This window comes from Camellia sinensis, chromosome 2 (genome assembly GCF_055761805.1).
Source record: "Camellia sinensis isolate YWXY chromosome 2, ASM5576180v1, whole genome shotgun sequence".
NCBI lineage: Eukaryota > Viridiplantae > Streptophyta > Magnoliopsida > Ericales > Theaceae > Camellia > Camellia sinensis.
Window position 1 is genome coordinate 50712660 of NC_138962.1, and position 27766 is coordinate 50740425.

The 27766-nt window shown below is 35.2% G+C and overlaps 1 protein-coding gene across 1 annotated transcript in view; it reads left to right on the top strand.

Moving 5' to 3' along the window:
• The first annotated feature begins 3806 nt into the window (after positions 1-3806).
• LOC114305065 (phosphatidylserine decarboxylase proenzyme 3) overlaps positions 3807-27766 on the top strand; it is a 41923-nt gene continuing 17963 nt past the window's right edge. The window contains 10 exon segments of the mRNA XM_028250190.2: positions 3807-4490; positions 4592-4671; positions 8620-8644; positions 10128-10187; positions 10635-10703; positions 23365-23457; positions 23544-23594; positions 25245-25328; positions 25676-25767; positions 27585-27740. Coding sequence (XP_028105991.2) covers positions 4083-4490; positions 4592-4671; positions 8620-8644; positions 10128-10187; positions 10635-10703; positions 23365-23457; positions 23544-23594; positions 25245-25328; positions 25676-25767; positions 27585-27740 — 1118 coding nt within the window. The 5' untranslated portion in view covers positions 3807-4082.

The window sequence follows — 27766 nt, forward strand, 5'->3', positions numbered from 1 at the left end:
GTGAGATGGTGGTCGCATTGAGGTGTGACGGTGGTTGTATAAAAGTAGTGGTGAGGGGGAATGTGACTGATTGGTGGTGCCATACAGTGGGGGGTGTGAAGTAGGAAAGGATTGGAGTTATGTTTTAGGAGTTGGTCATGATGAATCATGGATTTAGGACAATAAGGCAATTTGACAAAAATTATTGAGGGTAATTTAGTACTTTCACATTTTATGTTAACATTGTTAAAAGACACATTCTAACAAAGGCATTAGTATAATTTTTTAAATACGGGGATATTTGTATTAATCATAAACCTCAAGGGTGTAAGTGTAATTTACCAAAAAATTAAATAAATAACTTATATATATGTAATTTAAATTGTTAAACAAGTTAAAAGTAAAATACAAAAACATTGATAAATATATATAATTTTCATGCCTTTTATCTTTCATTTTAAATATTTTGAACTCATGTTGTACGGAGGGCAAATATTCATCGTTTTCTGCACACTTCGTGTCCAAGCTTCGTTTCTTTTCGAGTAACTTGAGAACACAAAGACGGCAAGCTACCCAATGGTGTGTAGCCGAAAAACCTATCTGACGATCAAGTTAGCACACTTAAAGAGAAGGAGAAAGAGAGAGAAAGACGAGAGAGAAAGAGAGAGACGAGACGAGACACAAAGGGTAGGTAGCTCTGATAACTAGAAGTTCCAAGGCTATGCATAGTGGCGCAACACCGTTTTATATAGTTTATGCGTGCTCTTCTCTGTTCATCTTCTTATTGACGCGTGGATATGTTCCCTTCTTACCTTCTTCCACATGTAGGCGTAAATACTGCCAAATACTAAATGGTGAAACCGTCTAACGGTATTGATGTGTACGAACGGCGGAATCTCCTTCCTGCAATCCAATCATGCCACATAGCACTTCTTACCGAGCTATGTCCAATACGATGCCATAACCTTCCCTCGTAACGGCACTAACTGCCCGGTCCCGTCGGGCAAACCCGAGCATGGGCTCGACCAAGCTCTTCAGTTCACAGCGAGCTTTTGCTCGGTCGAACCTAGTCTTTTGAGGACAAATTCCGTCCAACTTAGCGAAATGCACATCTCCAGACCGGGCTAGTACCTTAAACTAGTTCCCAACTTGATCGAGCTAAGACCTCAGTTTAGTGCGTATCCAACATCTGACCATGCTCAAATCCCAGTTGAGCATGTGGCATCGTTTTCTTCGAGTAAAGACCTTGGCTAAGGTCCAAACTAACTCGACCCATAGCAGGTCATAAATTTCTCTCTCAAATGTTATACATTAATATTTTTATTTTTTAATATGTTAGGCCATCTCCAATCCACCACTAAATATTTCATCAAATTTAAATTTGATAAAAAAATTCACTTTTTGCTGCTCCAATCCATCACTAAGGCCTTGTTTGGGATAAACAAAAAAAAAGTCAAAAGTCAAAAGTCAAAAAGTGACTAAAAAAATTAAAAGTCTATACTAAGGGTAGCTTGCGGAGGAAGCTACTAGGGTAAAATTATTATTTTGCCATTTGAATTCAACTACCCAAAAAGTCAAAAAGTCAAAAGGATAAAATAGTCATTTTGATTTTAATACAATATTTTATTACGCATATTTCTCATAAAAGGTTAAAAAATTATTCTAAACATACATCTTTTTTTTTCCTCTATTTTTTTAACCAAAAAGTCAAAATGTGCACTTGTATAGCACATCCCAAATAACTACTAAATGTTTCATCAAATCTAAGATTTCTCAAATTATTAATCAAGTTGAGGATAAATGTGCCTTTCATCAAATCACTCTTCATAGTCGCTGGAGCTCCAAATCATTTTCACCATCGAACGATTGGTCGGATGTCCGGCTGGTTGTCCAGTCGAATGACCACCTCATTACAAAAATTTGTGAAAAAATTACATTGACTAGTTGACCGGTCGGACATTCTTTTAATCGTCCACCCAATGTTTTGATGAAAGTTCAAAATTCTCCGTTAGAGTCATAATATTGAATGAAATATATACTCAATTTTTTATTCAAATTTAATAATAATAAAAATATAACGTTGAAAATGCTCTTCTATCATCTATTTCTTAAAGTACAATAAATAAAATTTTAAATGTAATAATTTACCCGATGTTGGTCACCACCTAGATCGCACTGGTAAAACAAGAGATAACAATGAGAGATTCCAAACCCAACTCGATCTCGACCAGTTGCTATTCGAATTTACAGTTATGTGGTAAATTTCGATGACAAAATGAACCAACGTTGTATGTGGTAGGAGTGAGCAGCGGATATACCGATTCGTCAAAATCGACTGAACTAAATCGATCCGCCGCATTTTGGATGGATGCGTGATGACGAGCGGACGGTTGCGGATTGATTTTTTCTAATCTGCCAATCTGGCAGACGGATGGCGAATTTGAGATTCCTTTGGCCGCAACCGAACCGCTAAACCACGAGCACCCCTAATAATTTATAAGACTGTGTGTTTTTAGTTTGTTTAAATATTCTGTTTGTATTTTAATTAAAAAAGAATTTAAATATTCTGTTGAAAAAAAGTTTTCAACTTGAATATCTTAAAACTTTTTGGAATTGAAAAAAATAAACATATTTATTTATCTATATTTTTTGATTTTTAAATCTATCTCTAAAAATAATAAATAGAAAATATGATATATGCTAGTTGATTTTTGTTTTCAAAAATAGATATAGATGTAACAATACAGAGACATACAATCTCTACTACTGCTTTGTTCATGATTTTAGTGGTTTGAATTGTTTTTATATTTTAAAAATCACAGATTGTAATACTTTATGTGACGAGGCATGCAATGATTGTGATATTCTAAAGTTTCAAACTTTCTTACTTTGGATGAGGCATGTAATGATTTTAATATTTTTTTAAGTCATTGACTGTAATACTTTTCTTTTTTTTTTGGGAGGAAGTGCACAAGTTGAATTATGTTGAAAATTTATAAAATTTTAAACTGTCAATCCGATTTGCATTCATCGATCAAACCGTCAATTCGCTAAATCTACATCCGCTTGATTGGCTGACAGATGCGAATTGATTTTCTCCAATCTACTAATTTGACGAACGGATGATAGATTAGAAGTTTCGTGACCACAACTGATCCACGCCCACTTTTAAGGTTGGTTTGGGATGTTCTAAAAAAGTACATTTTTTGACTTATTGACTTATATGGGTTGGGTTTGAGTTGAATTTGATGTGATGTATTAAAAAAGTAATGTAATTTAAAAAAAATGATATGATTTAAATAAAATAATAATTTCTTCACTTTTTATATTATTTAGTGTACCTCAAACTAAGGGGTTGTTTGGGATGACCTAACTAAGTGCACTTTTTATCTTTTTACGAAAAGATATGTAAAAAAATAGAGAGATAATATGATAAAAAAAAGATAAAAAAATAAAAAGATAAATTATTTAGGACTTTCCAAACTTGACCTAAATCTTAATATGTGGGATGAAAAGTTGCAAAAGTGTAACTTTTAGAAGACAAAACAAAAGCGACAAATTTTCTCTGAGGGCTAAAAAAACGAACTTTAGAACACCTGGTACAGGACGCACCAGTGGACATCGTCTTTAAGCAGCCAAACAAAAGTAGCGAAAAAGCGTAATGTACCCAAGCAAAGGCCTACTTTGAGCATATTATTAAAAGTTAATTTTTTAATTTTTTAATTTTTTTTTAAAAAATATAAAAACATACGAAGTAATAAGACTTAAAATGAATTAAAAATTAACTTTCAATTTCTATTAATTAATCCAAAATCAAAAAGTAATGCTAAAAAACTTAAAATAATTATCAAAATTTTTATCGAAGATCTGTCTAACATTTTTCAAAATGAAAAGCTACAAGTCAAAAAAGTTGTCCACAATAGTTGTCCACTGTAATCTGGCGAAACGGTAGTCAACAAACTTTACGAATCCACAGTCGAATTTCCCAAATATGCTCACTATCGTTAAGAATCATCCCCATCGATTCTCTCCCAAACAGTGACTGGATTGAGATAAGACAGAGAGAGAGAGAGAGGAGAGAGAGAGAGAGAGAGAGAGAGAGAATGGGTAACGAAAGCTCGAAATCTGGAGTTACAGAGTCCTCCGATGACTCCATGGACTCTTCGTCGCGATTGTCTCGTTTCAAGCATCGTCTTCACATTCATTCGAAACCAGGCGAAGCAGAAGAGGCACACGATGAATCCAAAGACGGTTCGAAGGACTCTTCGTCGCGGTTGGCTCGATTCAAGCAGCGACTTCACATTCATTCGAAATCAGGAGATACAGAGTCCTACGATGGCTCCGAGGACGCTTCAAAACAATCTTCGTCGCGCTTGTCACGTTTCAAGCAGCGACTTCACTTTCGTCACCGTCTTCGTCGTCGTACCAGTGGTTCGAATTCGAATCATCAACATTCCAAATTGCTCGATGCCGAGGATTTCGCTGGAATCGCTCTCACCACTCTCATCAGTGTATGATCCAAATCTCTCTCTCTCTCTCTCTATATATATATATATATATATGTACATATATACAAGGCCTATGTGAATTGTACTTGTTGTCGTTGTTGAAGGCGGAGATGAAGTTCAAGGACAAGTGGCTTGCGTGTATTTCGTTCGGAGAACAGACTTTCCGTACTGATGTATCTGATCAGTTAAGCACCTCCACTGCTTTCTCTTTACATTTCCATGTCGTGTAGTCTCTGTTTGTGTTTAATTCTTGTATGTATTTTAAACACTCCGTTTGGAAAAGAAAACAAGTGATATAGTGATACAGATGAGGTTTATTTTTCTTCATTTGTATTTTAATGGGCAATCTCAATATCATAAAAAAAGTACATAACGAAATAGCTTGTTTCTCACCATATCTTATCACTTTTGGTGAGTGTGCAAGCATAAAAATTAACTCACATGGATTGAGGGAGAGATTCAACAAAGAGATGAGCTTTATCCCACTTATCTGCAAAACAATAGACTGTTAGAGCCTTCCTACCAGTGGTTTCTGACTGAAGGGAAATCCGATGATGAAGTTAGATTCAACTTTCGGAGAGACAAAGAACCAAGAGAAAAAGTGTGAATCCAGAGTTTAGGAGGCTCCCATACTTTCTAGGAGTGCTTCCTTTTTATATTAGTTGATGACTTGCCCTAATTATGTTATTTGATGGGCTTTTTTGATTGGATTGGGCCATTTTGCTAACACTTGTTGGGCTTGGACCATGGTTAATCTTGGCTGTAAATTTACCTCCCACAATTGCCCCCCAACTTTCAGTTTCTTCAATTCAAGTGAGAAGGAGTAGAAGTTTTTTTATTTCTCTCATAGATGACCATATGGTGGTACTGACTTGGTGCCAAGTACTGCTACCATGTGCCTTCCAATATTTGAAATAACTCTAGTTAATTACACGAGTGTGATGGTTGAATGATGAGAATCATGCTTAGTTGGGCTAGGGCTTTAGCTAGAAAACCCGATGCCGTTGAGGAACATTCTTGATGAAAATGATGCCCAGCTAAAATAGGTCTTATCCCTAGAGCACCTAACTAAGCCATTTGTTTTCATAAAGAATGCCTAGGAAGTGAGGGTTTATGTGTACGATGCCTAGTGGTTGTATGCCTAGCAAGTTAGGGCTTTTATGTTTGGTGACTAGTATAATCAGGGCTTACTAGTCAATGCCTAGCAAGCTAGTGCTTTAATGTTTGATGCCTAGTATAATTAGGGTTTACTTGTCAATGCCTAGCAAGGCTAGGGTTTACTTGCTAGTTGGCGCTTTATTCTTTCTTGGCTGCATTCTTTTTTTGAGCCTGGTCTCTGGTAGTGCCCAAGCTTGTCGGATAATGGATGGGGACGGAGCGTGCCATTGAGGTTATAGGCAGGCTGAAAACCTTGAGTGGGTTGGGTTCCTTGTTAGGAGTTGTTTTTGTGTGCAATACAAGTTGCCATGCAAGCTCTTCGTCTCCAAACTAGTTGCGTAAAAAGAAGGAGATGAGAGTTCCCCAAGATAACTATTGTGTTGGTCTATGCAAGGAAGGCAGTGTAAGTGGTCCGAAGAAGTTGCTCGGTTGAACTTCATGTTAGCTTGGAATGCTACGATCGAACAACGAAATAAAGATGTTGTTAAGTCTCCTTTTTGCTATAATTTCTTCCCTGTTTTAGTCTCATAATGCCTCATGCTAGGCAGGAGTGGTCCGGAAAGGTGGCCATAGTGGCTTTGCTGCGGTATATATTGTCATTGGACTAGATTGGCATGACCAACCAATACCTCATTTTGAACTTTTTGTAGTAGGAAATAATGACCAATAGACATTGTTTTGGTATAATTTAGTGTAAATAAATATCGATTAGGGAGGGGAAAAAAATGTTCCCTAATGAGCACGTGTTGCCTAGTCGTGCGTGGGCACCTGGCTACTTGAATGGGACTTCACATGACAGTGGCGAGCTTATCAATTTGGTTGTTGAAGCAGGCGCATCCTTTCAGTGACATGCTTTGATGCCTCTAAACTTACAGTGAATGTGGCTTAGAGGTTTGGAATGAAAAGATTTATGCGATGGTGGTCAAAGACTTGGTAGTTGAAGATGTGGTGACTTGCAAAGAATATGGAGAAAAATTGATATTTAAATTCGATTGATGGTGGTGTACCAACAAATACAACTACTACAAGTGGCGATCCACTTTATGTGAAGATATTAGATAACAAAAACAAACAACAAGATCATAAATTAGAATCCGTGGCGACACTATGTGGGAGTAGCCCTTTTGAGAAGGAAAAGTATTTGAATGGAAGAATGAAGTCTTATTTGATGTTTTAGTTAAACGAAGAGAAGCTACAAGTCAATTTTAGGATAATGTAGCATGGAGCGCTAAGTAAGAGAAAGTGTTATCACTATACCAAATGAAGCAGCGGCTAACATGCTAAGCTAAGATCAATCACTTGGAGAACGTCGAGCCTTTCTTTCTCGGTTGTCTTTCTTAATAAGTGGATTCCGATTAACTTAAGATGCTTCATGGTTGTCTTTCTTAATATGTTTCATGGTGTATGTTCCCTAATCATATCATCCTAGGAGATGAAACTAAGGAAGTAATTAATACTAAATTAGAAATTTGGCTTGATGCACTCAAGTTAAAGGGTTTAAAAAAAAAAAAAAAGTAGAAATAAAACTAAATATATGGAATGTAAGTAGTAGAAATAGAAATAATAGAGAAGTGAAGATTGAAAGCTAAGAGATAATAAATTGATGCACTCAAGTTAAAGGGTTTAAAAAAAAGTAGAAATAAAACTAAATGTATGGAATGTAAGTAGTAGAAGTAGAAATAATAGAGAAGTGAAGATTGAAAGTTAAGAGGAAATAAATAGTGAAATTTTTTATTAGTTAGGTTCCATTATAAATTAAGATGGTGAGGTTGTAGATGATGTGATTTTTTAGAATCAAAGTAGGTTGACTTTAGTGGAGAAGTGCACCTGTCATATTATGTGATTGACTAATACTAACAAAATTGAAAGAAAAATTAATATAGTTATAAGACCAACAATGCATTATGGGACAAAATGCTGGGTAACTAAGAAATAACATGTGCATAAAATGATTGTAGCTAAGATGAAAATGCTTAGATGGATATGTGGTAAGATTGGGCAAGATAGAATTAGAAAGGAATATATTCGTGAAACGGTGAAATGGTAGAAGTAGCACCTATTGAAAATAAGTTGAGAGAGAATATGTTAAAATGGTTTGGTCATGTACAACGAAGACCTATAGATGCACTATAAATGGAGATGTTAGGGGGAGGGGAAGACCTAAGTTGACATGGGACGTGGCAGTGAAAAAAGACATGAATTTATTTATTTTAACTAAGCATATAGCTCTTGATAGAGTAGAATGGCATGTAGCCAACCTCACTTAATTGGTACACAAGGGTTGGTTTGGTTTGGTTTGTTTTAAAACTCATTTCCCTGACTACATGAAAGCATGATTGTTAAACTTGTTTTCTTAAAATTGTGTTGAATTTGAACAGTATGTCCACTAACATTGGAAGTCTAGAGAAACATGGTTGCTAACCATGCTTTTAACAAAATGGAAATTAAAAGGCATGGTTGCCAAGCACACTTTTAGAAAATGTGTTTAGCAATGATGTTTTCACGTAGTTTGGGATGAAGTGTTAAGTTGTTATAGTTGTTTAAATAGATTAAAAAAAGGTACAAAACATAAAGAGTGCAAAGATACGAGTGAGGATGGAGTTTCATGCAGATTGACTGCTTTTTCCCTGCAATTGATTTACTTTATAATAAAAATATTTTTTTAAAGAAATAAGTACAAACGGTTAACGTTCAAATGAATTTGAGATTATTTATTCCCTTACTATTTTTATGTTCATGTCCAGCATTTTTCTCAAATTTTGTCCCTATGAGTTGGAATGCTTTTTTTTTTGTTTGGTGAATTATTATGCATAGCATACTTTTGTGAGTGGCATATGTTATATTTGAATTCTAGGTGTTAATACGTTTAACATATTAATTCTTGTAGGTTAATGATAGCTTTTTTAACTTTAGAAGAGTTTATTTATTTATTTAAAATTTTCTTATTATTAATTGTGTCTTCTTGGTGGTGCAGCACGGACAAACCCATCTGGAACTCTGTGAGTATTATGAACAATATGTTTTTTTGATTCAAGAACAATATGTTTACAACTCGCTTGAAATATCCTTTTGTGGCCTTCGTTGAAATATCTTTTGTATAGTTTTATTTTATTCAATTTTTTTGGGTGTAATATATACAACTTCTTCATAAAAGAAAATAAATTCTATAATAGGTTGGAAAGAAAGGTCAACTGAGGAGTAAAAATTACATAAATGCTATTATTGCTATTTTGATATGATATATATAGTTGATTGGCAACAAAAGAAGTGTTATTAATGAAAAGAGAAGAACAAACAAAAAGAGACAAGATGTCCTCTTCAAAGAAAAAAAGTCATCACATCAAACAAATCAAAAAAGTCTCCGAAACATCGCAAACTGCTTTCCAATCTCTAAAGATGAGAAAGAACAGGAAGTAGATGCCCAAATTGACGCTCAATGACACACTTTATCCCCCAAACTATTTTCAATATGATGTTGGTCAAGATTGATTGGGCATTAGTGTAATTTGGATGAAGAGGTCGCTTTCAAGGATAGAATACAGATAAAATTGTGATATTGCTACTATAGAAAAATATATATATATATCAATGGATGAAACTATATGCCAATGACAAAATTTTATGAAAAAAATTTAAAGACTAGCAAAATGTGGAAAATTTGAAAAAAAAAGTTTGGAAAATTTGAACTATTAATATATGTAATTTTGCATATTTTCAGAAAACTAGTAAATGTAAAACTGCATATTTTTATGAGAAAATCAATACAATACGATAAAGTAAATTATGTCAACCTTTGACAATGATCAAATATGAACAGATATAGGTTAAAAACCTTGAATATATGCTCTCCCACCCTTTTGACTATGAACAAATATATTAAATGAAGCTCCCATGTATCCTCCCAAACCCATTAAGAAAAACAAAATTTAACATTAAATAAACAATCTACTATTATGTAGACTACACAATTGACTGAAGGATGTGTATAATACACCATGGAGTGTTTATATACATAAAACTCAAAATGTAACATTAATTTCTATACTTAATAACGGCATTCTTAAGTTGCTCACAATACTTTTCCACGTGGTTCAATATTTATAGACTCTTAGCTTATAATCAATATTTGATTTGTGCACAGCTAATTCCTCAGCCTAGAGGAGTTAAAATCTTACTGTTACCTTACTAAAAATGCTTTACAATGTGATATGATACTTGTAAAGTTCTCTGTCCTGGTCCTTGTGATAGGAGATTTGATGTTAAGGGCTGTGTTTTGGTAAACTCTTCTTATTGTTTACTATGATGGAGAATATGCATTCTGTTTTCAATTTCTCTCCATCTGTACCACACTCATTAATTCATCATTATTTTCTTCAAGGTTGTAATATGTTTGTGAAAAAATACGCAGTTTATCAGTGTACCCATTTGGTTGTTTATCTCAAAATGAAGGAATCGATCATTGAGTTCATTTTTCTTATACAGGAGAAGAAATTTCTTTTGGAAAGTAATGGGCCTCATGTTGCAAGGATATCTGTATTTGAGGTGTGCAGCTAAATTTGATTGTAGAGAATACCCTGCATAGATTTTCTGTTCATCGCCTTCTGGTGAAGGATTCGATATTTGAAATTTGAAATGATTACTTCAATACTATTTAAATGTGACATAATTTTCATAATGTGAAGAGCAAGAAATGCAAACACAATGCCAAAGTCCAACAGGAATCGGTGGTCTTTCTGCTACTTAGACCTTCAATTAATGAAAATATAATTTAAGTTGCGAGCAGAAGCCTTGAAATCCTTTTGCCACAGAATTCTCATTTACAAAACTCTGTATTTTTTAATTTGCTTTATTTATTTTTTTTGGACTACAAAAGTAGCGTCATCCTTGTAAAATATCATATGCTTGTTGCATGTTATGAAAATTACTAAAATATTGCATCATAAAAAGAAAAAGCATTTGCCGAATTCATTGACTTTTCATGTGATGCAGACCAATAGATTGTCCAAGAACAACCTCGTTGGGCTTTGTGAAGTTGATCTATTTGAATTTCTCACTCAGGTGAGTTTTATTTTATTGAACAAGTTTGTAATTTGTCCAAATATCATACTTTTAAATCCATATTTTAAGTTTCATGTGTACCTTTTGTATTATTCTTTGTGACGGTGGACATGTAAAGTTTATTGAAGTTTGCATCCATTCCATTTGTATTAAAAGAATAGTAAAAAGGAAGGAGAAGGAATTATATCTTTTGCACACAATTTGAATCCTATTATTTAAAACTCAGAATTCATGCCATATTGCAGTGACATTACACCTTTACATGTTTTATTTACTTGTGTGCATGAATTTTTTTGATTTTACAATATCATATTAATGGAATTGACACTTTCATGCATAAAAAATTCTCTTCCTTTTCTTTTTTAAACTTTTATTTGTATTTCATGTAATACATTTTTGAAAATAATAAAAGGAATGTAAACTTTATCTAAATATCTTATATATTGTTAGAGAAAGACATGTGAACAGAAAATTAATATAATTGTCATGAAGTTTGAAATTTGCAGAAGTTTTAATGTATTAGGAAAACACATTTTATGCATTAAAGATCTATTGATAATACTATAGTATTATTTATTTTTGATAAGGAAAAATATTCTAGTATTTCATTTTTGTCTTATATATGGCTTGGTGCCATCTGTTGTCTAAGTAAATTAATTTGAAGCAAGTGATATGGTGACATGAAGTATTAACTACATTATAATAATTTTTGAGGTATAGATTTATCCCAAAAAAAAAAATATTAAAAAAAAATGGAGGGATAGATGGAATGGAACTGTAAGAGTAAATTATGAATGTATCCAATATATCTTGCAATTTTTAGTTATGGATAATTGTTATAATTGATTGACATTATCTCTAATTTGTGGGGTGCCAATATGGCTTGAAAGTGTGGGTACAAATGCTATAATCATTTTGGAAGGACAGATTTATTATAAATAAATAAAAAAATATGGATGGACAGAGGGAATGGAACTTGAGGAGTAAATTTTGAATGTATCCAATATATCTTGCAATTTTTAATTATGGATAATTGTTATAATCAATTACTATTTTCGCTAAACTATGGGGTGCTAGTATGGCTTGAACGTGTGGTACAAACATTCAATTCTCCTAAGTCGACGGCCATGTCATCTCCACATTGGCATCTCCTAGTTCTATGCACCACGTTTTAGTCTTGTGAGGTGGAACTTGAGTCAATAATATATCTCCAACCTCAAATTTACCCACATCTCCTTAATGTCCAAAGTGCCTAAGGTTGGGCAAACTTAGCTTACCTCACTCAGCTAGGCAAGATCTCCCAAGCAAGCGATTGCCATAAGTTGATCTCCAGTTGGTTGTCTCCGCGACTTCTCCAAGATTGTTAACAAGTGAGATCAATTGCACCTTGCAATCTGCTATTCACCCAACACTTGAGACTCGGAACAAGTTACCTAGGCTGGGATTATGGTCTAGGATCTCCACAAGGATTGTGGCTTGGAGGCTCGAGTCAATAGATTGTCAAGGGTGCATACTCATCCATTTGGGTGGTCCCCTTCATTAGCCTTAGAGAGAGAGAAGTGTTGTATGATACTTGATACTGATCCCTATGATTAGGGCTGCAAATGAAATGAGCTGTAAATGAACAAGCCCGGCTCGGCTCGTTAAGGGCTCGGCTCAGCTCAGCTCGAATATTAGGCTCGTTTAGTAAACGAGTTGAGCTCAAGCACGAATAAACTCGGCTCATCAAGCTGGGCTCGTTTATCTTTATTTACATTATATAATAAATAAATTATTTATATATTAAATAATATATAAATATATAATAGTAAAAATACATTATTTATATATTAAATAATATTAATAATATTTTTTATTTAAATAATATAAATAATACTAAAAAAAATCTTATCGAGCCGAGTTGAGTTGGGTTGAGCCGAGTTCGAGCCCGGTTACTTATCGAGCTGAGCTTGAGCTCAATAGTAAATGAGCCGAGCTCGAGCTTAGCAAAGCTCGGCTCAGCTCGGCTCGGTTCGTTTGTAGCCCTACCTATGATGCCTTGACATGCTGAGATAAGGAAACACTATGCATTGTAGGCCAAAGAAGGCACGATGGACAACATCCACATGTCAGGAGATCACTGATTAGAGTTCCCTTGGTTATGAGATCCGAACATAGAGATCTCATGAAAAATGATCCTAGTTGTCTGGCCAAGGGGATCATGCCACTTGTCTCACCTAGTTTGACTTTAATAGTTCAACCTCCCTATAAAAGGGATCCTCTCCATGCATCATCTGTTTACTCTTTTATCCGACAAAAGTTTAAGTCTCTTTCTCTGCTGTCATCTTCTCAAAGGACGAGATCCGAGGATAGAGATCCAATGAAAAAAGATCCCAGTTGTTGGGCCAAGGTAATCATGCCACTTGTCTCCCATAAGTTGACTTCAACGGTCTGACTTCCCTATAAAAGGGATCCTTTCCATGCATCGCCTGTTTTCTCTTTTATTCGGAAAAATTAGTTCTTTCTTTCTCCTCTGTCATCTTCTCTCTCTCTAGGCTTCCCTTGTCTTCTCCTCCTCCAACTTCAGTGATCTCTTTCTAGCTAAATTCCTACCATCTTTCCCGATCACCCTGTCTTGGCCATCTCGGACACCATCATCCACAAAAGAATCTTATTATTGCACTTCAACAATCATTTCCCATGACTAGCGCCACTAATATGTTTTTGCTATTTTGCTCAATATATAGTCAAGTCCTTTTACACTAAAGAGTATCTAAGCATGGTATTATGAAATATTTTTATATCAGTTGAAGTATCACGATATTTGTGTAGCTGAAATTCAGAAATTGAATCATATACCTGGCTTGGAATATTAAATCATATAAAATTTCTTAGTCACCAAGATTGTACCAAGATTGTAATGAATGATAATGCCATAAAATCCTATTTTGAAACAGAGAAAGGAAGAAAGGAAAGCAAAATGAAAAAGAACAAAGCAATTTTTAGGAGCATCAGTTGAATGATCAATTGTGATGTAGGACGAGTAAGGATTATTTTCCTACAAGTAGTGAGCCCAATTTAAGTATACTGGCAGCAACAACAATAGACTTATAGGGCTGGATTTGGTGGGTTTTGTGGCTGCAAAAGTATTTAAAAATAGGAGTTTAAGGGTTTGTAAAAAGGTAGGATTTTAGGAATGAAAACACAAGTGTTTAGGGACAGTTGGGTAGTTGTTCTAAGCACTGTGAACAGTGACTTGAACAGTAACCTTGTTGGATAGAAGAAGAAGAAGAAGACGAAGAAGAAGAGAGAGAGAGATAAGTGCTTCACCCTCACCAGGGATAGGCCAATCACACACACACAAACACAATCTCAAATTTTCATAATATTAAACTCTGCTATTGAATCATTGAGATTACACATATTTATAGGCTAAAGACTCTCCTAATTCTTTAAGGACTATTTCTCAAATTTAGAAATTAAAAATATTTAGCAACTACTAATATTCTAGACAACTATGACTTCCAATTCTACTTCAATCATAATAGGAAATTTTAATGGCTTCTAATTCTACTTCAATATCAAAATAGAAAATTTGAACTTTTGACCACTAAGATTATTTTAGAGATAATCGAACCCATATATAGTGGGTGTTTGGGAAGTGGGTTCTTATGTAGGTTTTTTTAGTTGTAGGATATTATTGAAGAATTTTTTTTTTTGTGTTTGGGAAGATGGTTGGGTTTTTATGTGGTTGGATGTGATGTTTGTGAGAGAAAAAGTGAAATGATTATGGAGTTAGATGTGATATTTTGTTTGGATTTGTTTTTTTTGGTTTTGCAAAAACTTTGTCTTTTAGTGGAAAAAATAAAAAAAAAACCCAAAAAAAAATCTTGCCAAACACAGCCATAATAACTCATTTAATAACTTGATCCAAAATTAAACCCATGGGCAACCCTACAACTCATGTTCAGCAAAACTGAAGTTACCATAATACCCTTAACTACTAAACACTACCATGGACACTTCTCTTTGGACTAAAAAGACTTCTTGACGAACATAGGACCTTTAGACTTTGTGTTGGCCTTTCACAGCCTGTCGTACTTGTTTAACCTTGTAATAGATGTTGCATCAATTCTTCCCCTCTGAAAAGAACTCGGCTCCGATGAGTTGGGAACGTGTCCAAGATTGCCATCACATGGAGAAATTCGTTGAATCCGGAAAGAACTCTTCTTTAACTTCAATTTTTGCTCATCTGTATCACAAGTAAGAGTATACTTCTTTTTTCCATCAATGAAGGAGTAGGTTTTGGCACGTCTGACATGATGCGCATCACGATTCCAGATCCATGTTCTACCCAAAAGTATGTGACAAAGCTTGAGTGGCAAAACATCACACATGATTGTCTCCTTAAGGTTCCTAATGGTGAATGTGACTGGACATTACTTGTCAACCGTTAACTTTGTGTTAGTAATCCAAGCCACATGATATGGCTCTGGATGCGGCTCAGTCATTAACCCTAACTTCTTAACGGCTTCTTCGGATACCACATTAGTATAACTCCCAGTATCAATCACCAATGAACAGATTTGCCCTTCGCAATTGACTCTTGTTTGAAATTTTTTTCCTCTATGATAAAGATCTTCTTCACTCTTGGAAACTTGTTTAATAGTTACCATAAGAGGACGGATAATGCTCATCAAGTCATCTGAATCATCAAAAATTGTCTCATAATTAGCATCAAGTGGATCACAAACCTCTTCTTCAAGTGGTGACTTATTAGACTCCTTTGCCTCTTTTGGACTTTCCTTTTCAACCATAGGCAACTGACTTTGTGGGACATTGAAAAGATAGATGACCATAACCATGACAAGTGAAACATCTTGTTTTAGAATTAGAATTACTACTTGCTTGAGATGAAGATGAAGCACTAGGACGTGGTGGCTTGTTGGAAACGTAAGAACTTCCTTGCAGCTTGTCGATAGACTTGCTTCAACTTGCATCTACAAAAGTCCTTTCACTGGGAGTAATATTTTCTGTTGAAGCTCACATAGGGGTCTTCTTTTTAAATTCTTCTTCCATCTGGTAAGCTACTTGAACCGCATCTGCCATGGTATAAAGTCGACTAGCATCTAGCCCACAAGAAATTTGTGAGTTTAACCCCTGTTGATACGTCGAAATCATCACATCTTCGTTCCTAGGAAATTCCGATCTTGTAGCCAAATTATAGAATTTTCCAGTGTATTCCTCAACAGACATATTTCCTTGTACCAATTGTGTGAATTGTAAGTGGACACGTTGTTTGTAGTTTACTGGTACAAAGTATCGAGTCATTGCAATCTTCATATCTTCCCATGATGTAATGGTAGCATAATGCATTTGTTGGTATTTTGCCCACCAAACTCTTCATGTCCCCTTCAATTTAGCCTCCGCAAAGAAGAGTTTTCTTTCATCTGTCAAACGATACCACCAAAAGAAACTCTCTAGGCTATGCAACCAATCAAGAAATAATTCCGGGCTGTCTCCATGAAAATCTCCAACTTCAAGCTTAGCACTTTTATCAACATCAACTATCCTAGGATTTTCTTGCAAGCGGGCTAGTGCTGGTTGTGGAGGAATTTGTTCAGAACTTTGTTAGTGATTAGGGGATGAAGAAACATGGATGTTTGAGGCACCAAATTGTTGACCCGTGCTTTCTCCAATAGGCTTTTTGCCCAAGACAACAGTTGACAACCTCTCCATTAATACTTTCATCTCCTCCAAAGTTGTAGTGATGGTATATACGTCACTCTTTGGCATTGCAACATCTTCCTTGGTAGCCTCTTAATCTTTTGAGAAGGCTTCGAACTTGGAATTCAATTCAGCGTTTGTCACCATGGTATTCAATAAAAAAAACCAAAAACAGTGGAGAATAAAAGTAGGATCTTGAAGCTCTGATACCAAATTGATGTAGAATGAGTAGGGATTACTTTCCTACAAGCAATGAGCCCAGTTTAAGTATATTGGCAGCAGCAACAATAGACTTATAGGGCTGGATTTGGTGGGTTTTGTGGCTGCAAAAGTATTTAAAAATAGGAGTTTAAGGGTTTGTAAAAAGGTAGGGTTTGGGAATGAAAACACAAGTGTTTAGGGACAGTTGGGCTATGAAGCATGGACACTTCAAAATTGGTGCCGTGGCGGTGTCCGACACGCGGACACGCCAGGGACACGTACGGGACACGCCAGATGGCGTGTTCCTTTAATTTAATGTATTTTTTGGAAGGGGACACGGCGGGGACACGCGTGTCCACATCTGGACACGCTATGGGACACGGCGGGGCTCTTTTTTGAATTTGTTATATGTATTTGGGGTCAAAGTATAATATTTAAAAAGTAAAAACTGAGGGTGAAGAAATATAGTGACCTGCGAAGACCTTCTGAGCAGAAGCCCTCTCTCTCTCAGTAGATGGAAGCTCTCTCTCTCAGCCGTCTCAGTTGAAGCCCTCTCTCAGTCGATTGAAGCCCTCGTCTCAGTCGAAGCCCTCTCTCAGTCGATCGAAGCCCTCTCTCAGTCGAAGCCCTCTCTCTCTCTCTCTTTGTGGTCTGTTTTCGACTTCGAAGGTAAACACTGATTTATATTTATATTTTTTTTATACGTTTATATATATATATATATATGTAAGAGTTAGACTGATTTTTATTTCTTTATATATATGTAAGATTTGTTTTTTTTTTTTTTTATTGTTTATATATCTAAAACTAAAACTGTAGTTTAAAAAAAAATAATTTAATTATAGGTTTATATATATATACAGTATGTAAATTTTTTTTTTTTTTTAAATCCTTCTAATGTTAATGTTAATTAATAGGAAAAATGTCTAGGTAAAATAAAATAAAAAAATTAATTGGAATACATTATTTAAAAAATATAATAAATAAATAAAATAATTAATGTGTATTAAAATAAAAATATTTATAAAAAAATTAAAAAATTTTCCGTGTCTCCTGCCGTGTTCGTGCTCCCATTTTTTAGAAATTGCCGTGCCCCGTGTCCGTGCCCGTGTCCGTATGCGTGTCCGTGTCCGTGCTTCATAGTAGTTGGGTAGTTGTTCTAAGCAGTGTTATTAAAAGCGATAAGCGCACCAAGGCGCCAAGGTCTCTTGAGGCCTTAGGCACAAGGCGCAAGGCGAGGCGCAGGTTTTATTGAAGTAAAGCGCACCATGACAAGTTAAAATAATATAATTTAATATGAGACATATAAGCAAATAACTAACTGGTATAACATAAACAAAATGTAATATTGAACATTTAAAAAAATAAATACCAACAAATATCGCTATTTTAACATAGACAAAATGAGTGTGAGCATGCATTTCAAAACATAAAACGCGAATATCCATGATCTAAAAGTCAACTAATAACAATATTTCAAGTTTAAGCATGCATTTCAAAACATCAACAAATTAAACCAACAAAACATAAAGTCTTTGCTTCCATTTATCCAATGAGGATCTAACAATCATCATCATCCTCAATATCAACAACACGCAATTCATAATCTTCTTCTTCATCATTGGATTTGTATCCTTCTACATCTTCCTCTTCTGTCTCCTCTGAATCTGCCTCTTCCTCATCTATCAATTGACATGCATTTGATGATCTAGAACTCCTTAGCCTTGCCCTCGACGATGATGGTGTCTTTGAAGTTGTTGATCTAGTTCGTTTATTTCTTTCCCGAACACCAGAAGCTCTAGCAACATCACCCTACGTCAAACTTTCATCATCAAACACATTATCGTTGTCTTCATCCTCTTCTCCATCCATCCTTCCAACCAACCACTCATTGCTTTCATCAATATTTGTTAAAGTGATGGGATCAAGCGTGTCACGCATATCATATCGACGTCTCAATTGTCTATTGTACTTAATAAATACCAAATCATTGAGACGTTGTTGTTCCAACCTATTTCTTTTTTTGTTGTGGAGCTATAAGAAAAAGAGAATGTATTAAAATTTACCATATGAGAAGGGAAAAAAAAAAAGGAATTCACCAAACTTGAGGTAGATGCTCACATGCTCAAATACACTCCAATTTCTTTCACAACCAGATGCACTACAGGTTAAGCTAAGAACTTTTATGGCAAACTTTTGCAAATTTGGGGCTAAAGAACCATATGCAGGCCACCAATCAGCTGTGAATTGCAACTAATTTTAGCACAACTAGAAACTTTTGATTTAATCTAGAGGCATGAAAAAGTTAATGGTGTAAAATGGATTACCTGGTGCCCTTGTCATTCTCTGCCTAATTGCTAGTGGCATCGCAAAGAGACCTTTAGATTTTGTATAAATACTCATTTCTTGAGTGATTTTATCTTGAATGTCAGTGCCTCGAACCAACCTTGACACACACTTATACAACCCTATCATGATTTCAGGATCATGCTCAATACTTGGATTAGAATAGAAGAACTCCGGATTCAAAAAATGGCGAGCTGCATGAAGAGGTTGATGCAATTGGATATTCCACCTATTGTCAATGATTTCAAAGATGTTCTTGTATTTTTCTTCTTTTTCATTAAATGACTTTGCAATACTTTCTTTAGCCCTATCCATAGCTTCATAAATGTATCCCATGGCAGGTTTTTTTTCAGAATCAACCAACCTAAGCACATGCACAAGTGGACCTGAGACCTTAAGAGCATAGACAGCCAAATTCCAAAATGATGGCATCAACATAATCTGTGTTGCTTGTTTACCCTTTGGCTCCTTTGCCCATTTGGAGCTTGTCCATTCCTCCGAAGTAAACATCTTTCTCAAGTTGTTTTTTTGTTGATGAATCCTAGATAGAGTGAGAAAGGCTATTGCAAATCTTGTCTTTGCAGGCTTGACCAAATTCTTTAACTGTGTAAACATCCTCATCATATTCAACACACCTGGACGGTTATAAATATAACCGTGTACCTGAATAGCCCTGTCAAATGTCTTCTTCATATGTGGCAATTTGAAAATATCTTCCAGTATCAAATCCAAGCAGTGAGCCGCACATGGTGTCCAAAAAAGGTGTGGTTTCTTTGCCTCCAAAAACTTACCTATTAAAATTATAGAAGCAAAACACAGAAGATTATTTAATAACAACTAAACTAACTAACTAGCTAGCTAGTAAGTACATATAGAATCAAGAAGACAAAAGATTATTACTAGCCAACACATTAGCTGAGGCACTATCTGTGATAATTTGGACTACATTAACTTCTCCAACATCATCCACAAACTTATCAAGTAGTTCGAAGAGTTTTTGCCCATCCTTTGAATAGCTTGAAGCATTGATGGACTCAACAAACATAGTTCCTCTAGGACAATTGACTAAAAAATTAATCAAAGTCCTTCCATTCTGCGAAGTCCATCCATCTGACATCAAGGAACACCCATATTTCACCCATTCCTCTTTATGAATCCTCATCAACTCATTTGTATGATTCAACTCTTTCTTCAGATATGGAACCCGCACTTAATGGAAACTGGGAGGTTTCATACCAGGACCATACTGCCCAATTGCTTCAACCATTGGTCCAAAGCTATCATAACTAACTGCATTAAAAGCTATACCTGCATCATACATCCACCGTGTGATTCTTATCATTGCTCGGTCTCTTAATTCTTTCTTATAAGGATCATTATGATCAATTGTTGTCTGTTTTCCTTTTCTATTTTGCACCACAAAATCAGGATTGGGTGTGTCGAATACATCCATGGGCCCCTTCTTCTTCAACCTTTTTGATCCAGCAAAAGAACTATTTTGATTGCTTGGCAATGCTTTACCACTTGATCCACGAGGCCGCTGAATCTCATAAGCAATGTCATCTTCATCCTCTTCAAAATCATTGTTCATCTCATCAAAATGAGGCAACAAGTTCATTTGATCTTTCTGTGTTTTCTTGTTTCCCATATACTCTTTTATCTCTTCCCTTACATCAAGTGGACATTTTTGACAAACTGTGACATTCCTTGAACCTCCAACAAGATGTTGTTTGACTCTATAAACCCCTCCATTAGATACTTTACCAAAAAAATTACACTTAAATTGATTTGGGTTCTTAGGATCTAACTAATGTGCATATTTCCATGCAGGATCTTTTCTTGTACTTTCAAATGCCATCTAAATCATAGAAGTAGAGAATTCAAAATTAAAAAAATTAATTTTAGTATATTTTAGTTGAACCATAAACAGAGCACAACTAGAAATTAAATTAAATTCTGAACCATAAACAGAGCACAACCACAAACAGAATTAAAAAAAATAATTTTAGTATATTTTAGTTGAACCATTAATTTTAGTATATTTTAGTTGAACCATAAAAAATTAATCATAGAAGTAAAGAAATTAAATAAATTAAATCATTGAACCATAAACAGAGCACAACTAGAAATTAATTTTAGTTGTGCTAAAATTAAATCTAAACAGAGCAATTCCGAATTAAAAAAAAAAAATTAAATAAAAAAAAAGAAAAAGGTTCAAACAGACGAGGAGAAGGCAAAAAAAAAAAAAAAAACAGACGAAGAGACGAGACGAAGAGACGACCAAGAAGACAGAAGAAGACGAACAAGGCAGACGAGACGAAGCAGAAGAAGACGAAGAACAAGCAGACGAAGAGACGACCAAGAAGACGAAGAGACGAACAAGACGAAGAGAACAGACGAACAGACGAAGAGAAAAGACGGAGAGAAGGAGAAGAAGAGACGAAGAAACAAAGAGAAGAACATACCTGGGCATCCTGAACTGGAAGACGACTGCGTTGGAAGATGATTGGAAGAGAAGAACTTCTTTGGAGATTTGGATTAGGGCTCGATGTTTCTTTCGTCATCGCTGATTTGGGCTAAATCTTCAAGTATATTTGAAGGAAATAATCTGCTGTAGCTGACCCTGAAATCTTGGTGGTCCAATCTGTATGAAAAAAAAAAAAAAAAGCCCTCAAGGCCTGCGCCTTGGGCTTAACTGCGCCTAGCTCCAAGCGTGCGCTTTAATCGCGCCTTAGTGACATCACCTCGCCTTGACCACTGCAAGGCGCAAGGGGTGGGCATGGCTGGGCTTTGCGCCTAGGCGCGCTTTTAATAACACTGGTTCTAAGCACTGTGAACAGTAACCTTGCTAGATAGAAGAAGAAGAAGAAGAAGAAGAGAGAGAGAGAGAGAGAGAGAGAGAGATAAGTGCTTCACCCTAGCAAGGGATAGGCCAATCACACAAAAACAATCTCAAATTTTCATAGTATTAATTTTGCTATTGAATCATTGAGATTACACATATATTTATAGGCTAAAGACTCTCCTAATTCTACAAGGACTATTTCTCAAATTTAGAAACTAAAAATATTTAGCAACTACTAATATTCTAGACTAGCTATGACTTCCAATTCTACTTCAATCATAATAGGAAATTTTAATGACTTCTAATTCTACTTCAATATGAAAATAGGAAACTTAGACTTTTGATTACTAAGATTATTTTAGACATAATCAAACCCATATCTTGATCCAAGATAAAACCCATGGGCAACCCTACAACCCATGTCCAGCAAAATTAAAGTTACCATAATACCCTTAACTACTAAACACTACCATGGATACTTCTCTTCGGACCAAAAAGGCTTCTTGACGAATATAGGACCTTTAGACTTTATGTTGGGCTTCCACAGCCTATCGTACTTGTTTAACCATGTAATAGATGTTGCATCAAATTGTCTACTAACATGTTAATATATTCCTAATATGTCCGATTTCCATGTATGCCTCTCAACATGTTTCTTTTCATGATAATCTTGCATGCTAGTTTTCTTGATATAAGTTTACCATGCACAGTAACCTGGGAACCAATCCAAACCTACTGATTCATCCTACTCGTCAATTGGTCTTTGCGTTAAGCTTTTAAGAGCTTATGTAGCTCTGTTTAAGTTTGGATATGGCATTATACTACCCACTTCAACCCAACTTGTCCAAAATACAATCTCATCCTTGTTATGAGTACCTAATAAAGTAGTGTAGACTGTGCAAGAAGGCTGATGCGTGGCTACGGAGGTTTTGTTATTTTGAGGTGCTTCAAGCTAGAGGAAGCCAATATTCAAGTTATTATTGAGGAAAGACTTGTGTTCTTTTGTTTCTATGATGGACATGCTATTGTGGGAGGCAGGTTAGGAATTTTGGAATGTACTATTTGAACAATTATTGGTAGAATATTCAGAATGCCACTTATATACTCCCTGTATTCACATGTCGCATGATGGAACATGAAATAGAGCATTTTCTTTCTTTCATCACCCTTTTTTTTTTAACAAATAATTTTCCTTAGAAATATTATAAACTGTGAAAGTAGGTTTTTTGTTGAGAGAAGGCATTAGATGGCCTATAGGAGCTTCTTGTGTTGGTGATTTCATTACTTATTTACTATCAATATCAGCACTGATTGTTGGCATCATGTTTTGATACTTGCATAAATGTACATCACATTAAATAGTATCACACATTAAGTTGGTATACTTTCTTATTTTCCAAATCTACTTAAATCTAGGCATCATTTATTTCATTATTTTGGAGTTTTTTCATTTGAATATGAAGTCACTGTGAACAGCTTGTATTTAAGGTTTCACTTGTTTTCCATTATTTCTGCTGGCAGTCTTATTTGTTTCTCTTGGGCTAAGAGGAAATTATTTTGCAGGATTCAGATTCTGACATTGACCGATTTGACTTGCTAGATCCATCATCACCTGATATGGTCGTTGGCAGTATTTCTCTTTCGTGTTCTGTTGAGGTGTGCAGTACCAGGCTACCTTTTCTATTGGTACCATTACCAGTATTTTTTATGGGTAGTATAACGATTAGTTCAAACATTGGCAGGATCCAATTGAAACAGAAAAAGGTTTTGCAAGACGCATCTTGTCTGTAGTGGTATGGATAATTCATCTCCCTTCGTCTGCCTGTTTGATATGCTCTCAATATATGTATTGTGTTGTCTGTGGTCGTATGTTGTAAATCATGTTCTTCCTTCCCTGTATGATACCCACCCAATTGTCTGTCATGCTGGATTACTTTGGGTTGAACTTGTTATATGATCTAACGACATATGTTTTGCAAACACCATGGATTAATTTTAGGCTAGATTTGAACATAAGAGGATTGTCTTTTAATGATATTATAGGCATCAGTAATCGATTGGCTAAATTATGGGGCTAGTTGATTCCAGCATCTAGATGAATCATAGATGTGCAAAAATGAGACCAAAGATGTTGATAATTAACTGGTGACTTTGTTCTTTCTTTCTAATTATTATGTGACACCCTTCAATAGGTTTGGAATGTCTTGGGTGATGTTAAATGCAAAATTTATCAATAAAGTTTTTGTTGTTGATTATCAAAAAGAAAAAAATTGTAATCTGGTCAGGCATTGGTATTATGCATCCTGGGTTTGAAGAGTCATATTCCACAGCATATTTCTCTCTTTTGCTATTTCATAGAAAATTTGACAAGACAAAAATGCGAGATTATTCAGGGGCCTTCACTTCATAATTGTGAAGGTAATGTAGCTGAGAGTGAAAGAATAGCTCGATAAATAGTGATAAAAGCTGAGAGCGAAAGAATAGCTCAATACACAACGATAAAAGCTGAGAACGGAAACTCTGCCATTTTTTCTCTTTCTTGTCCTGTCTGCCTTACTTTTCACCCAACAACTAATTTCTTCATCTCAGCTGATCGTCTATAATTTCATCTCTCCAGTATTACACACTCATTGTATTGTTCCAAATCATTTTGGACCCTCTACATAGGGTAGTACGGGTCTATCAGAGGAAGGAAAACTTCTGTGGGAATGCAAGGAGTTTGGGAAGATAGCAAGTATGGAGGCTTTATCGAATTTTGGTTGATAAACAACCTTATGTGGTGTGGCTGATTACTTCAGGATCAAGGGGAATTAGGTGTTTAATGATGGTCTAACGAGATTTGGAGGTTGATGAGATGATTTTTGATTTTGTGAAGTGGGAGAAGATATTTATTGGTGAATGGGAGTCAAGTTTGGAGAACTTTGTTGTGAAATTTTGAGAAAACTAAATATTAAAATTAGTGGCTAAAATACGTACTACGTAGTAACATGTTATAGTTATTGAATTCAGTAACACGATTCAATTTGTGTAACTACATGTTCTTTTTCTTTTCTGTTCCTTTATGGTGAAAAATTGAGGTATTTATAAAACATTGAGTTCTGTTTGCATTCCATTAATCCATGGAATGGGTTAAAATGTCATATTCTAAACTTAAATCTCAGCCATACTATTATGTTATCATGTTGGATGAACAAATTTATACATACCTTGTCAAGTAAAAGAAAATACTCCTGCGTACATAGTTTCTAATTGTCAAGATCTTTTTTTCCATATTTGTTTCTACTTCAATCATTTCAGCTTGAAAACATATTTTATGAAGCAGGATTATAAACAATACATGATGGGAGAAATTCAAAATTAATATTTGATAATATACAAGATTTTGGGAGCTATGCTTTTTAATGGATTTAATTGAATTGAATTGAACCCTATGGTTTATACAGGACTATGATGGAGATGGGAAGCTCTCATTCTCTGAGTTCTCTGACTTAATCAATGCTTTTGGCAATCAACTGGCAGCTGATAAGGTTCATTAATTTATTTTTTTGTTGTGTTTCTAGTTCCTAGCGCTTCTTTTGGAACTTCTTTTTGTATTAGGCCACTGTTTCTTGAATGTCTTGGGTGCATTTGGATACTTGGATTTGGATTTGACTGGCACGTCTTTCATCAGAGGCGATGCAAATATTTCAGATATCCTTATTGGGCTTTAAAATTTGTCTACTGGTTTGTCCAAAATACAATTGCATGTTGAGTGTATTTTGGAATTGTGGATTCAAATCGAAATCTAGACCATCCAAAATTTCATATCCAAACTATCCTGTATAAATTTTTTTCAAGTTTTTGTCTTAGAAATTCTTTTTTACTTGTTTACTAGAAAGAAGAGCTTTTTAAAGCAGCTGATCAGAACGGGGATGGTGTTGTTAGCATGGATGAGTTGGCTATCCTTCTTGCTATTCAACAAGAAAAGTAAGGCCATGTAAAATTAAGAAGCTTGGGGTTTGATCTGAATGTTGCCCTATTTGTTCTTTTCCGTATACTTTTATAGATTTTTTTCACCAACATGAGATGCCTATTATATAAGGTCTTGTGAGGTCGATTTAATTATTTTCTTACCATGATTATGTAATCTGCATCCATCTGTCACTGGTGGTCCTCAGTTCAGGTAGTAAACTATGTTATTCATCTAGGCATGTTTTCTGGGTGGAAAGTTTTTCCAATTTTATGCTCTGCATGTTTGGGCAAAAGCATTTTTTGACGTTTGGTAAAATGGAAAACGTAAGTCAACAAAAAACATTTTTCATGGCCAACGCAAAACATGCTTAATTGGGCGGAAAATGTTTTTTACTTTTGAAAGATGGAAAACATTTTCCAAACTAAAGTCTTACTAATGCCACCACACTACTACCACCACCATCTTTACACCACCACACTACACCGCTACCACCTTTGTCGACACCACCACCTCCACCCACTACCACCACCGCCCCACCATTATGTCGTCGCCGCCGCCGCCGCCGCCACCACCACCGCCACTACCACCATCTCCTCCATCACAACTACACTACCACTCCCATCAACCCACCACCTCCACCCTGCCCCAACCACCACTACTACATTAATTTCAAGGATGCAACCAATCATAGGAAAATGTTTAAAAAAAGTTTTTTGTCGAAAATGTTTTTCATTGGATAATGTTTTCTGCAGAAACAAACAGAGACACGTGAGCCTTTCTTCTCAATCTTCATGTATAGACCTGTTTGATGCAGCTTATTGAGGCTGCTTATAGTTTACTTTTATATATATATAGAAATTCATGCCAGAGTATTTGGTGTAATTTCTGTTTACAAATTAGGCAAAAATAGCTGAAATATAAGATGAAAAAATTAATTATTAAGAAGCTGGGGAAGAGATGTTTTTAGCTTCTACTTTCTGATTATTAACTTTTAGCTTACGAAAAAACTGTACCAAACAGGCCTTGTATATTAATAGGCTACATGGTAATAGTTTGGAAAAAGTCGTAAAATAATGTAATAGTAGTGCAATATATTTTGCTATATTGTACAATATATTGCAATGTTTTATTGATATAATGTTAATTTCATGCAAAATGTAAATGAAATATCTAGATTTAAAACACGTGAACATATTGCATCACATTTCCTCAAAATGCAACATATTGGCAAAGATATCATGATATATTCCATGTTTGTAATGTTGGTTAATACCAAAATTTCAAGCTGATGAACTATAAAGCAATGAAATAGCAACTCCATCAACTCTAACAGAAGAACTTCTAACACCAACCGAATTTGTGTTACACTAGTTGTACACGCAAGAATACCCAGTTCTGTTTAATCTTGTAAATTTTATGTCAGCTGGAGTTCAAATTTAAGCTTGGTAAAGCTCTTTGTCATTCTTAGCATTGCATGCTATTTTTTGGAAGCTCATTCATGTTGTTTTGAAATGTGGATGAGCTCTATGATTGTGAATAAGGTAAATTCTGGAAAAGCAAGTAGTGAATGGCAGCATTGTACTCAGATCTTTGTTCTTTCACCCCTCGTGGTTGACGAAGAATTAGAAGATTATGTCTAAATCTTATGTGGCAGGTCTCTTTCACGATATTTCATACCTTCTGTTGGATATTAGATCTCCCTTAGGAGGATAATGAATTTGCAGTTTGACTTGACAACTCTTTTTTTGGTTGGCGATGCTTAATCCTGGTAGTATTCAGACTGATAGAGTTTGTAGAAATCTCATTTTTATTCTGTGTTTCTTCGTTGCAGGGAACCACTATTCAATTGCTGCCCTGTATGTGGTGAAAATCTTGAAGATTCAGATACGCTGAACAATATGATTCATTTAACCCTGTGTTTTGATGAAGGGACTGGAAACCAGGTTATGACCGGGGGTTTCTTGACCGATAAACAAGCTTCATATGGGTGGGTACTCTATGAAAGTTGAACTT